The sequence below is a fragment of the Pezoporus wallicus genome, unplaced genomic scaffold, assembly GCF_028554395.1.
Source record: "Pezoporus wallicus isolate ANWC-B61680 ecotype Strahan unplaced genomic scaffold, APGP_CSIRO_Pwel_v1 contig_6644, whole genome shotgun sequence".
NCBI lineage: Eukaryota > Metazoa > Chordata > Aves > Psittaciformes > Psittacidae > Pezoporus > Pezoporus wallicus.
In genome coordinates, this window is record NW_026637098.1 from 1,257,770 (window position 1) to 1,272,938 (window position 15,169).

The 15,169-nt window shown below is 36.6% G+C and overlaps 1 protein-coding gene across 2 annotated transcripts in view; it reads left to right on the plus strand.

The window, feature by feature from the left end:
• The window catches only part of CTNNA2 (catenin alpha 2), a 503,340-nt gene that overhangs the window by 387,526 nt on the left and 100,645 nt on the right, over nucleotides 1-15,169 (plus strand). For both annotated transcript variants that reach the window (XM_057403217.1, XM_057403218.1), the window contains one exon: nucleotides 1,273-1,353. In XM_057403217.1, the coding sequence (XP_057259200.1) occupies nucleotides 1,273-1,353 (81 nt within the window). The remainder of the gene's footprint in view (nucleotides 1-1,272; nucleotides 1,354-15,169) is intronic.

Here is a 15,169-nt window from a genome sequence, read left to right on the forward strand (position 1 = left end):
CAGCGGGTTACACAGATGCCTCCTCTTGTATCATAGCAAACGCTCTCTCTGTTTTCTGGTGTCAATTTGTACAATTAACTCCAGAATTTGTAATAGATTCGTTTTAAAAAACTAAGAGGTAAATTTATGGTTTTTATGTTTGAATTTCCAAATTAAAAAAAAGGCATGGGTTTTACAGATTCTAAATGATCATAAATATATAGGCCTCATATCATAATTAGAAGTACAGACAGTAATAGAAAGCAGTCATTCTCTGGAATGAATGCTTCAAGCACAAGGCTAGAACACAGGCCGCTTGCCAACGTGGCCATGTAGGGCTGATAACAGTGCTGTGCATTTCTGAAATCATTATTGAAAGGGTATGTTTAATCCCCATCCTACCCCAAAAGTGACTTCTCAATAGTTTCCAGAAATGTATGCTATTAGGCTCAGCTGGAAATAGAAAATTGCTCTTAATCATATGCAAGGAACAATTCTAAATAGGAGTACTTGAAAACAGCATTGGGAAGGAAAAAGTACTGCCAAAAGAATGGAAGATCATTTTGATTCTTGATGAAAAGCTATCAAACAGAGTTCAGTGTGGCAAGAGATGTGACAAATCTTCAGAGAAGCAGTTTTCTCCTAAGAGAAAGGTAGCACAGCTAACAAAGTCACTTAATGCTTTTTGTACCACTGAACCTAAAAAATATGGGGTTTCATTGGTTATGAGCCACAAAAAAGATTTTTTTCACTCTTTTTAATCTTTGTGAGGATTTTTGCTTTGAGACTTCCTGCAGGAAAGTCTTTTAAGTGGAATTCTTCTTTATACTGCACTTAATGTCTGCCAATATGAGTCCTGTTACAGGCATAGGGACCATTTTCCTTCTGTCCTCAAGCTGTGTTGCTGCTTATTATCATGTTTAACATTCCCAGTGCCTGGCAGGATGGAGATTAGAAACTCTTAATATTCGTTTTATAGTGAAAGGTTATGCCAGATTTTTGGAGTATAGGCTAAAATATATGTACATTATTTATTTATTGGTGAACTCCCCAGTGAGTCACCTTAATCTTTCTTGTTATCATTTTAGGATTGGTTTAAAATAATCTGCTACGCCCCCCACACATAAACATGTTAAAAACATTATATTGGAAATAATAACTTGATGGAAGCAAACAAGAAGAGATGCACAGATTTGCTTTTATAAATCTGTATTGTTGGTTTGGGTTTTTTTGTTAAAATGTGTATTTTCTGGAGTATTTTTCTCTAACTCCAAAATATTCATGTTTTAACAGACTGGAAGGAAGGAGAAAGGAGACCCTCTCAACATTGCTATTGACAAGATGACCAAGAAAACACGAGACCTTCGAAGACAGGTAACATATGCCTTTTATAATGATTTTCCGAGGAAGTGATTGCTTTTCAACTTCAGACTGTTTTTGCTACCTAGAGAGGTATAAAGAATTTATGTCCTTATTTAGAAATGACACTACATTACACATGACATTAAGAAAAGGAGTAGTATTTCCTGAGCCAAAAAATAGTGAGACTGAAACATATTCCACGTATAGTCCCCAGTGGTCTCAGTATGTGGGAGGGTAGGCAGATTGGCCAGACCTTCGCTGCCTTTGCAGCCCAGCAACCCATCATAAAAACACTGGCATATGTGCTTATTTGTATTTATTTGAATACTCTTATGAAATAACAGGAATGATCAGAATATGAAAGAGTTTGTAAAAGCAGAATATTTTCAAAGAAAAATTCTAAAGTTTCATATTAAATAAAGATCCTAAGAACATAAGAAGGTTGATAAAGACCAGGTTGCCCAAAGAGGTAGAAGATGCCCCAGACCTGGAAATATTCAAGCCCAGGCTTGATGGAGCACTGAACATCCCAATCTAGTTCATGTCCCAACTCATTGCAGGGGAGTTGGACTAGATGACTTTTAAAGATTCCTCCAATCCAAACTATTCTATAATTCCATGAGTACTTGTAAAGCATGGTTTAAACCATAAAGGTTGACTTTTTTTTGTGTTACGTTTATCATTGTGTTTGGTAATAAGACTGAGAGATTTGTTCAGAAAATTTGAGTTGAAAACAAATAGAAGGGACATTGGCAAAGGGGAGAAGTCCTCTGTAGGTTTCTCTATGTACCTTGCCAATCAAAGGTTACCTCTATGAAAGCGATCTAAAATTCACAAGTACACAAGACCAAGTAAAGACTTAAATATACCTTCAGATGCCTGTTTGCAACGTGATAGTTTCAGAAAGAGTGGCCCCTATAGGCATTTTGAAATCATTGCTCTACACTGCTAAAACCCAGCCCATTTCATCTCTTCCTTAACCTTCAGCAAACGTGTTTAGGATCATATTCTCAGGCCTTATTTCTGAAATAAAAAATGATATTGCAATGGACTTGCAGACAATATGAATCATTGTCTCTCCTGTATAAAGCCTAGAATCACATCTGTTGCTTAGCTAATCACAGAAGAAAGATCTCTGCTGTTCTGACCTCCAAATTTGTGGGATCCTAGGTTCTGCAGTGGAGTTTGTACCATGTGTCGCCTCCCACCTCTGTTCTTATTGCTTGAAGGAAGTAGCAGACTAACACAGGAGTTGCTGTTCTGTGTGAGGCTCTCAGCAGTTGCCTGAATTACTCATCTCTAAAGCCAAATTTACTCTGAAACGTGATATAAAAATGGCACCTTTCTTAATAAACTGTCTGCTTCTCATGTATATTCAGCCCCAAGGGTGTTGAATTCAACCTCAGAAAGGTTAGAGCTCTTTATGTGGGTAAAATGAAGAAAATATATAATAGTTTCCTGCTTGGGATGAAGCTTTTAATATAATTTCTGATATTTATGAAAGTTAATCATGTAGGTATAATGTTTATTAAATCGTGGCAGTTGCTAGTAAACTAATCAAGATCAGATCATAATTGTGCTAGGTTTTTGCACAAGCATAGAGGAAGATGGAGTCTCTGCTTTCATCAACTTGTATTCTGACTATAAATCATTGTTCTTTAGAATCATAATCAGTGTTCTGCTTCATCAAATACATAATCAACAGTATACATTTGCGTGTCTATCCAGACCTGCCTAAATTTCAGAATGTGAAGATGTCAGTGAGGGTTTTGTTTAATGCCTCGGTAGAGAGGCTTGAAGATTAAGAAGAAATGAACCACAGTTGAGATTGCAGTGTTATGCTATTTTGGTCTTTCTATTTTGGGCTAAATCATGGGAGAGACAACCAACTTTGAATGCCATAATGCCTTTTGGTTTTAATGATCCCTTTTGAAGCTTGCTCGTCAGATTTAGGAAGCTTAATGTTACCATCATAAAACAATCTACAAAATATGTTTTGGTAATGAAGAAGGTATATATATTTCATTTGGTAGTCAGGCTCCCTTGAGAAGCTTCAGTAGTCAACCGTCTAAGACTGATTTTTCTTTCTGTCCATGGGTTACATAGCTCTTTATTCCTGAGATTTTATTCTATTAGCTACAGAACACACAGACATGTGAAATGATTGTGGATGGGATACAAGGTGCTAAAATTCCCTTCCATGATTTACGGGCACATCCATATTTCCTATTCTAATGGAATTACACCTTTTATACTCATCATTTAACCTCTCATGGGCATTGGAAAACTAATGTGGACATCTAATTATGTATCTTAATATAATCTGCCAGTAAGAACATCAACCTAAGTCAGACTGAACGAGTTCTTGGAAGCAGACAAGTCTCACCAGCCATTAGCTTTCCGCTGCCATTTCTTACTTGCTTTTGAACAATTTTGATAAAGCACAGATTTCTGTGTCTGATAATAACTTGTGCCAATTGGAAGGATATGGGGTCTTTTTTCCCCCTGGTACACAAGTCTGTCACACAAAAAAATAAATAAAAAGGGAAAACCACAAACCTAAAAGCTAAACAATAGCATATTTCATTGTGTAGTACAGGAAGTTATATCATCAGCAGGGTACTTGTTGATGCCCGTTATTTTCTTTCTTTGTTTTACCTCTATAGGGAAGAATAAAGATACTAAACATATAGTTTAAATACTACAGCTAGTCATAAAGCAGCACGCATACACAGGATCCCCAGCATTGCAGCTCTGCTGTGACATTGAAGCAAAGATAAGCAGGAAGGACACACCAAAGAGTTTGGCTGACATACAGACTGGATGCCTAGTGAGGACCAACATGTTTATAGATCATTTGGAGTTGTATGAGCAGGGCACCAGCTGTTCTGCTGTCACCACCACTGGTGGCCCACCTGTTAGTGCTGCTGCCTCCTGCCCTGCTGCCATCGTCTCTTTGCCTTGTGTCATGTTCCAGTTGAGCAGTTGAGCTTGTTCAGGCTGTATTAGCCAGTCGGTTTCCCTGCAAGGTATAATAACCAAAGCCATTAGTTTTCTCTTTAAAAGCAGATATCTGTACTTCTATTCATTTTAACAGAGCAGCCTGCCTGCAGTATTCTTCACAGTCGATTGAAATCAAATAATTCTTCATTCTTGTCTATTCAAGCCAGACTAATGCTTCATGTGCCTCCAAGTGGAAGGAGCTGTAAAGACATAGGAAGATTCTTTACTAGTGATTCTCAGTTTATACTGGAAATGATGCTCTCCTGCAGCTGTTAAGGAGAATTCATTCACCTGCTGGTTGGTTTATGTCGTTGCTAAAGCTAGTTAGGAATACTGTATGAAATAAATGCTCAACAGAAAAGTTTCACTTTGTTTGAAACTGAAAATCATCAGGAATTAGCCAGAAATTGAATCTGAAAATAATTTTTTAAAATTCAAAATTCACATTTGGATTTTTTTCAGTAGTTTCAGATGTTCATTTTGAAAACTTAGCTGTTTATTTTAGCTTAGCATTGCAAATACAAATAAATATAAATATAAATAAACATATACATATAAATATGCATTTAAATATAAATTTAAATATAAGTGCAGATATAAATATGAATATTTTTGTGAATATAATTAAATATTAACAAAAAAAAATTCTCAGAATTTTCAAGAAAGTTTTCTATTGTTTTAAGACATTTTGATAATTTAAAATTTTCAGGTTTCATTCTAATTGACAATAAAGCAAAAAAATTAATCTTACAGCTGGATTTCTGTTTCTCTTTGCAGTTTTATGCAGCAAAACTTTATTGCAAAATATTTTAATAGGACCTGTGAAGTAGAAAGTTCAGAAATAACTGCATTACCATTTGCATTTTGCCAAATACTTCTAATGTTCAGACTGATGCACTGAGCTTTTGTTTTAATGGAATGGATGTCTAACAGAAATTAATACTATTGTTAGATATCTGAGTCTAAGTGTGCAGTGTCAAAAGGCTTTTTTTTCCATCTGGTTGTTGTTTAGTGCCTTAGACAATGTGTTCTTGGGTGCAGTCCAGTTCAACCTTTTGAGCAAATACCACAAAATAGCATCAGCATTGTATTATTAGGTATATACAGTTGGTAGCTAGGGCAGTGATTTTGAGTATGGAAAGCTGTCATCATTTCTGGACTCGAAGAACTGTGCTTGTTCTCATGGCGAGATGAATTCTTGACACCATTCTCTGAGGCAAAACATTCTGATTTACCATTTCTTTTTGTCAAAAAAATGCCTTTTTCTCAGATTGCCTTTCCCAAAGGCAAATCTCTGAGGAATACATATTGTGTAATCACAGGACTGAAAAACAGGATTGCAGCCACCTGAATTAATGAAGCCTTCCTTTGTATAGCATTGTACCGTCTTTATAAGGCTTTCTATAGCAATAATGTCAGTTCCTTCCTATGGTCTCTGATTTTCAGGTTTATTTCTGATTTATTCTTATTTTCTTGCATCTCTCCTTCTCTCTGCTGCTTCCTCATCTGCTGTAGCTCACTTCCAGGCTGGTTGGTGAGATGCAGGAAGATGTGAAGCTGGTTTTAGCATCTGCTCTGCCAAGTGGCCAGCTGTTACCCACATGGGGGTCAGACAGCTGGTACCTATGTTGGTACACTGGCCAGCCAGCAGCTGAGTTCTCATAACAAATTTACCTCCATAGGACTCTAATTCAGGTCACTGTTGCCCTACCCAGACAGTTTATCATCAGACTCAAGCTATTTAGCATCCTCAAGACCTTTTCTGTTTGTCAGATTGTTTTAAAGTTGGCCAATACATTAAAACGTATTTTAAAGAATTGATGGAATTTCTGTAATAAGACTCATTTCCTCAGAAAATCAGTCCAGAGACAAAAGCCTTTGTGATCAAGACATGGTGCAGTATCCTTCAGTATGCTCTCTGCAGTGACATGGTGCTTGTTTTCCCATATGATCTTCTAAGAATGGGTTTCAGGTGTAGCTGTGGTTTGTCCTTGCTATTGATTCTTTAATCGCATCTGCTTTGTAGGCTGAAAGCTGGAAGATAGGCACTTCCATGATTTCTGTATAGGTTTGAATGAGTTGTCTCCCTCTTTCTTACAAATATTGATGGAGGTTAGAATATTGATTCTTTCTTCTAAGTGCCTGCTTTTTCCCAATAGCCATTACTAGCACCCTATGAGTGCTGACACACTTTTGGGTATTCAGGATTAGATTCAGCCATTTGGGCATAAACTAGTATTCGTAATGCTTGTGCTAGCATGTCTTTCTACAAGCCACACACTCAGACTTGTTCAGTTACACTTTGCAGCAGCCAAATTAAATATATATATATATGTCATATTTGCCCTTTTTATACCTCTAATCAATTCTTTATTTATCATGTAGTTAGTACATCCTTTCACATGACCCTTATGTATTTTTGATTGGTCATTTTCATACCTTTGTAAGACACCTGGTGGACTATAGATATGGTATTCATTAGTCTGTTATCAGTCATATCCACTAGCATACCTCCCTTCAATTGCACAGCTACAATTACTATACTCCTTACCTTTGTCCTTGTACTGTTTCAGTAGCTATGTGAGACTATAAGTCAAACTTTCAAAAGTTAAAGGTCGATGAGACAAACATCTGTAATTTACTTATATATTTGTAATTATGTAAATTTGACAAAAGAAAGATCTTGGGAAGAACTTCTTGATCATCCTCAGTTTTTACCTACTTCATAGGTCTCTGAAAGTACTTACAATTCCATTCACTTTTGCTAATATGGGTTACAGCAGTTTGAATTAGATAACAGGCTTCATAATGTTCTTCAGCTTATTTGTCATATCTTTTTTCCTAGCTCTTGAAAGGCAGCATATCTCCATTTGCTCTTTATATCAGTCACTTCCACATAGATTAAGTTGTATCAGTGCTGTTTATGAATGCTATTTGCGGTAAACCCAAAAATGTTTAGCACTTTGAAACCTGCCAAAAATTGACATAGACTCTAGCGAGACTCTCAGAATAAAAGACATTAATATTAGCTCATACAATTAGACTAAGGGGACACCTAAAACTTAAAAAAAATTGTGTTCTATTGGAACACATTTTTCTCACAGCTTATCCATACAATGCAAACTGTATTGTGGCTAGGCACTTACATAATAATGATTTCAGGGTCTGGACTTAAATCTCTCTCTGTCTAAGTATATGCAGAGCTTGTTTCTTTGCAGTATGCGAATGCTTTGAGGAAAAAATGGGACCCCCTCCAAAAGAGGAAATTTTATCATTATCATTTTGCAGCCAAGGTACTGTCACATATACAGACCAGATGACTTGCCAAGTGCTGTAGGGAGAGCCAGTGGCACCTAGGAATTCAGTCTTGCTACCCTGAATCGTCATATACTGAATTCATTCTTTTTTTTATCCTTTCTCCCTTCTACAATTCTCTTGAAGACAAGAGTTATTGTCCAGTTTTAGAAGAATGATCTGAAACACAGAAAAGTGAAGTTGCCTCTGAAGGTGACTCTGCCCTCAACTTATGTATTCTGTTTGTACCAACTATAAGAGGTACACAGCATCTGTATGTTACAATAGAAGCCTAAGGGAAGTATGAGTGCTCAGAAAGCAAAACAAGACCAAGATCTTCAGAAGAAAACAGTAACTCAATTCTAATCAAACTTAATAGATATTAAATAACCAACTCCTTCCAGCTTCTTCAAGAAGCTGAACAGCACACCCAAAGAAATAAAAACGTATTGAGGGGATGGAAAGGGGGGGAGAATCCTGAGAATTCACTCCAGCTGATGTCAACTTAGGAAATTGGGTGATAATATAAAGAAACTGGTTTTCCTTTAATCTCCTATATGATCAAGAGAGAGCTCACCTTCAGAGGCTGGTTTGGGCTTTCAAGGATGCATTTTGCAAAAGCTCTTTTTTCTTTATGCGTAGAGTTTTATGAAGAGTCTGCTTCCTAATTTAGGTGCCAAAAGGATAGAATCCTAAAGGTAGGTTTATGTGGATAGTCCCTTTACTTTCAAGCTATAAAACCAATCAACACTGCAATAGGTGTATTTCTAGGAGGGCTGGGGAAGCAAATTCTGACTCTCATTAGTGTAAAAGTAAGTTCTGAAGTTGCAGACAAGGCACTAGTTAAGGTTTGAAATCCTAAAGGTGACTTTTCTTAATTCAAGATCTGTATAATTTAAAGAGGGCTAAAAACAGAGAGAGAACAGGCCATGGATCTTACTAGCTTGCATAACACTGTGAGAATTTGTGAGAGGGATTATAAAGTATTTTGAAGATGCAAATCCTCATGCAAGTGTTAAGGAGTAGCAGAATATCCAAGAAGGTTCAGTCCTGCATGAATATTTACTTAAGTTTTATTTTGAGAAGGAAAATTTGAGCAAGGTCATACTTAAATAGATGACCCACAGGAATCTTGCTAAGGTTGTGCTATATTGTCATAGCAGGGGGTTGTAACTAGATGATCTTTAAGGTCCCTTCCAACCTAAACCAGTCTATGACGTACCAGTTGTTCACAAGGGAAAGAGCAGTGTGATTCATGATATTGCCCCATTCTGTTGCATGAAAATACTTCTTGTCAAAACACTGGCATCTTTTAAAGTGAGCCAGCCATAAGTCAGTCTAAATGTCTTTGAACCTAAGGCCACCTGTGGTCTTAGAAACTCATCACACGTTACTTGTTCCTCATTAGGTTATGGCTTCACCTGCAATGACTCTGGTGCTCTTGATTATGGAAATCTGGAAGCTGGCTTCCTGAAAGCAGTCCACCAAATGCTAATACAGATTTATTTCTGTGCCAGCTCTGCATGCGTCTTTCTTGTATTCGCTTACTACGGGTGTGCTGTGTTGCGTGTTCATCAGTGCTTCTTCACTAGGTTTCTCTAGCAGCTTGTACAAAGATATTAGACAGGAGTTGTGTGTAATACTGGCTTATAAAGCAGAGATAATAAAGCTCTCCTTTATCAATTCCTCTACTCTTTCACTGAATTCATAGACACTCCTTAAGACCACAGAAGTAAACTTGCTCTGAACTTCACCAGCTTGGACTGAAAGAACTGTAAACCCCCAGGGTTGCTGCTCAATAGAACAACCACTTTTTGTCTGCTCCATTGCTAGATCAACTGGTGTATTTACTTTAGCAAAGGATTTTTAGACAAGTGTCTACAAATCTGATCTAAAAAACTTAGAGGCAGTGAACTGTTATTTAAATTGCTGTTAATTGTGATTTTGACTTGAACTTACTTGAATGCACATGTCTTCATGTCCATCAAAAAACATTTCTTCTGGATGTTTATCACTGTGACATTGAGGTTTTTATGGTGCTCAGAAGTGCTTCAGAGGAAATGGAGAGTGGTTTAATACTGCTGATTTACTCTTTCAGGTCTGCAGTAATTTCCTTGCTGCCTAATTATAAGGCTTGGTTTAATTTACTCTACACATAATGTTTACTGATGCACATATGGTGCTCTATTTCAGGAAACCAGACCCATATCAGGTAGTTTTGTGTAAGGCTGCAGTGTGTAACATTTTCATCAAATGAAGGGAACTTTGATCTGTGACATGATACTTAGGATGGATTATTTTTGTCTGGCAAAATCCAAAGAGTATAGTAGCTATAGCTGGTTTTGAAATAGGAACACAACTGATTGTTGTGAGCACAGAGGGTTGGCTGTTCCAAGTGGCTTGTGAGGAATTATGAGGCAAATCTCAGTAACAGCCGTATTGTGTTAGATCACTGCACATAGTTTGTCTATTATTCCTCGAATAATGAGTCTTCATAAAAGCTGACATATTTCAACAAATCTTTGTCCTCACTCCAGGAGCTTTAGAAGATGCATGGCTCTGTAATCACTGCAGAGGAGTAAGTATGGAGCTTTTAAAGCTCCTTTTTAAGGAGAGGCATTGTAAATGAGGGAGAATCTCAACTACAAAACCACAACCCCCAAAACTATTACAAGACATTTGTTGGTAATACTTTTACATAAAGAAGCTTTCCCCATTCTGTAGTGTCAGCTAGAGAATGACCTGCAGTCACATCAGGTAAAGAAACTTATAGAAGTTCATAAAGACAGCTTCAAATATTGATGTTAATTATCAATGATGCAATAGCATTAGGTAGGGAGCACTATAAATAACAAACAGTCTTTTTCCAAAGGCTTCTATAATTCTGTTCTCTTAATGCATTTATGAGCAATGGAGAAGAAAATAAAATTTAATTTTCAGATGGGATTTCAAGATTGCATTTTTTTCTTAATTGACATTAATTTTGTTCTGTAACACTATTTCTAAAGTATTATTAAATTGCATTACTGTTGTTATTAAGCGACCAGAAACATAAAAAGTGTTGGTTTCAGATTTTGACTTGCAGCAATTGCTTCAAAAGAGAAGAAAACAAAATAAAATGAAAATAAAACTAGAATAAAGCAAAAAAACACAAACCAGAACTCACTGCAGGAAGGGCTTTTTTGAAGGTATGGATAACATTTGATAGTGTCAGGTTTCAATCATCTCTGTCCATGGGGCAGGATCACTTTGTGACTTTGAGTGACTCTTGGAAAGGATCATGAGAAATTCATTTCTGCAAAAAACAGTTTTTGACCTTGTTTCAGCAGTTGTCTGGAACTCCAGGTTTACCAAAGACAGCTGACATCAGCTTTCATTGGGATTAAATGTCTTGGTTTTAGAGAAGCTGGCGATAATATTTAGTATGCCAGCCTGGTCCTACAGCTGGGATAGGTGGGAATGCAAGTGGGACAAGCGTAGCACTTACCCTATTAACCTTTCGAAGCTTATTGGATCAAACTGGTTTTAAGTGAAGGTAATTTCATGAAGGGTTTTCATAGTCAACTTCCTTCCCATTTGTGTGCAAATAGCTATTTAACCTCTCCAAAACAGTTTTGTTCCTGTTTTCTTTAATTACCGTATTTATAAAAAAAACCATAAAGCTGCAAAGCCACTCTACCTGGTTTAAATTTCATTTCAACAGAGCCTGAGACAATACACAAAGATCCATAATGTGTTGTGGTTCTTGGTTTAATCTGTGGATATTTAATCCCTTATTTGTATTCCTCCTTGTTGCCCTCCTCTTCGACACACCTTCTCTACATTAGACCCTCAAGACTTTCAGTCTTGGTGACATTTGTGACACTATGCAGTCAGTTTTCACAACAGTATTTTTCCTCTCTGCTGGAGTAATATCCTACAGCCTTTGCCACCTTTGTTCCTACATGTAATATCCTGTTCTTCATCCTTCCATACTCTCCCTGTCTCAGCTCTACCCTTCTAGGTCATACAGAATGTGAAGATTAATCACACTCTCTTTCACTTCTGAATTATTTTGACTTCACTATTCTTTCCACTCACTATTCAGTCCCTACCTGGTCTTCTGTCCTGTCTTTCCATCACTTTTTGATGACAATCTCTGTATTATCCTCTATCTTTTAATGATCTTAAAAATATTTGGTACTATCCCAGCATTCCAATCAGCACTGGGATTTTATTGTTCTATCCAGACATGAAACAAAGCAGACTTCTTGTCCCGACAGTATTTATATGTTTGGGGGGGTATGTGGATGTCTGGCCTCCAAGCTTGCACATTTTTCTCTATTTTTATGTACCTACACTAATGTTAGCAAGCCTGAGGCTTGCTTTTGCTGAAAAATGTTTTTTTAAAGGCAGTATAAAATTTCTAGGTCACAAAACTTGAGAAACCACTCCCCTGCTCTCCCCACCCCCCAAAAAAACGCCGTTAAATCAATGGGGACAAAGTACCGAAGTACTTGGTACCTAGGTGGTTCAGTGCTTCTGGCCATATAGTGTTTTGAGGAATCCGCTGTAGTGTCGTATGACCAGGAGGAATATTTTATCATGTGTGTCTTATGCTCTTTCAAATTTCTGGCCAAAAGTTGACACTCCAAGTTGCTTTCTATTAGTAAATTCTTCTCTAGTCTCTTCCTGACTAGAGAATTTTCTCTTTAGAGAGAAAAAAGCTTACACACACAGAAAAATATATGAAGAACTATGGTCAGCCTTTGTATTGTAACAGCATTTCTTCCTAGTTTTTTGTCTTAGCTCAAATCTTAAATATATTTAGGTAGTTTGGGTGTCCAAATGTGATGCATGCTTTCAATGTTAATCATTTTGCTGTTTAATCTACCAAGACAAGTGATGTCATTATCATCCATATCCTCCAGTCTGTCATTTTTTGGTTGCATCTTCAGGGGTTCTAGTGTTCAGAATCGACTGAGCCTTTCTCTGTAGCATTAAACTGCAGTAGCTTCTTATGGTCACTGTCTTATTCTCCAGAACTCAATTTCACAGCATATTAGAGGAGAGACACTTTAACTGCAATGGAAAACGGCTTTATTTTCATCTATTTCAATTAAATTAACACCTGTTTCTGAGTGCTCTGCAGGTGCAAACTAGAGTTGGGTTCAGCTTGTAATGCACTTTCAATAGCAAATGGTGAATAAGGTGCTCCTTGGTAAATTTTTGTTACAGATAGCTTTATACTGCCAGTCTTTATAAAGTTTAACAATCTGTTAGAGTCATTAATCTCCTGCTGTGACTTTACATTCCAGTGTCAGGATTAGACATTCAATTCCGACTAGACTGTTAGTAGCGCTGAGACATTTTGGTTCTAAAATTGTTATATAGCCACGGAAAACATCATTTCAGTGGGCAGTTTAACCTCTCTGAGCTCAATTATAGCTGTGAACTGACAATGATAAACCAGCCCTAAATAGTGCTTAGAACAGTAGAACATGATGCTATCAAAAACAGCAACTGACTGCACCATAAACTGACTAAATTGACTGAACTGGAAAGACATAAAATCTGCCTTGTGCTACACCATTCATACTTCTAAAAATATTTGCAGGTCTGGATGTTTTCCTTTTCTATCTTTATGTTGTTCTGGCAAACCTATTATTCTTTAGCTATATGTTAATTAATAACATTTTCTCCATAACAAAATGAATTAAGCAAGACCTTTATTTAATGTGCTTTATCCTCTAAGAAATGAAGTTTCATGTAGTGGCAACTACCCACACCTTTGAAGTCACCTCTAGTTTAAAAAATCAGTAGGGACAAAAAAACCCTAAAGCATTATCTTATGTGTAATAGTTTGTGTCATAATATTTACATCAGAATGCAGGTTAAATTAAGGCATTGCAAAGACATTTGTTAATATACGTATGTGCAGAGTCTCATGCTGGTTTTAGAATAAAACTCAATGTGGGTTTGCTGCGTGTTTTATGACCATTTAAATTCAAGTCACAGACTTCTCCCATTCCCTTCTAAACTGATGTTACCTCTACAGAACAGTAAAATATCCCAATGCATAAGCCATCGCTTTGACTGGACTTTGTTGCAGTATGCAGAGGGGCATACAAGATTAGTTTTCCAGTAGTTATTTACCTTGATGAATAGCCCTATTTGGATCAAATAGACTGGTAATGGTGAGCTAATACTTTTAAATGTCTTGTCTTGTGCTATTAATATTACCTTGTCATGTATCTATTTGAGTTGTTGGATGAATGTCTTATGTTCATATTCCTGTCACATTTAACAAATGACTTTGTCAACTCATTCTTTACAGCTTCTGGTGAAGGATAGCAAAATTTGTGGTCTCCTGTGTATATAAAAACCATTTACTGTACCTTTCAACTTCAATGCAAAGGCGTCCTAAAACTCGGATAATCAATTTCCAACAAAATTATAGTGCGTGTTTACAAAAGGGGTCAGAAATATGCTACTGACATCTATGATTAACACAACAAAGGGAAACAGAATTTGTTAATTTTATATTTATCAAAAGTGACAGTCAGAATTCAGGGTTTTTTTTCAGCTGCTGCTGCTGCTATGAACCTAAGAAGGTAGCATACAGTTACCATTAGAAACAAGATATCCATTTTATTCACCCATTTTGATTCGGATATAACTCTACTGTATATGTACAATTGTAAACCACAAATTGCTGGTTAGCTGATGCTCTTACTGTCCTTTTTATTGGCTTCTGGTATGTGGTTGTAGATAGAAGGTAATATTGATGAAAATGAGCTGCTTCCTTAAACATCATGAGACTTTTCTCACAGTTCCAAGGGCATATTGTTATAATGAGATCTATTATACCACATCAACCTTGATTAAAAATTGAATTGCTTGTTCACTGAACACAACCCTTTGAAATAAACACCTTCTCACGGAATGACATAAACAGGAAAATGTCAGTATTCATTTAACACTTTATCAATGAAGGAGATAGTAGGTTTTATTAATGTGTATTGAACTCAAGGAAGTGGATTTTTAAGGCTTCTTCTTTTTTAAAAAAAAAAAAGCCTAATAATTTTTTTTAAGGCTTTTTCCCTGAGAATGAGATGGAAACTGCATGGGGTTGTTTTAAACATTTGTGTGAAAACACTGCCATTTGGCCTATTTTGGTATAATAGGCTTCCAAAAATCAAACTGTAGGTACCAAAGTGGAGCATCTAACTTGGAAGCAGTTTCCTAGCAAGCATTGGGAAATGGACATCTACAAAAGGAGATGAAGCAAGCACGAGACAAACCCTCTCTGGCAATATCTTTCCTTTAATGCTGGCTATAGATGAAATCTTTCATTTGGTAGGGAATGAGTGATATACATAGTGATTGGATATCTATCAGCTATATGATGCAAAGTGCTGTGCTGGTGCCCGGTTCTCTGACGCTTCACATCTTACTGTATTTTCTTTTTGTGCAATGCTTTGATATACTTGGAGCAATATTAGTGTTTATCTGTGTACTGAGATGGTACTTATGAAAACTATTCATGGAT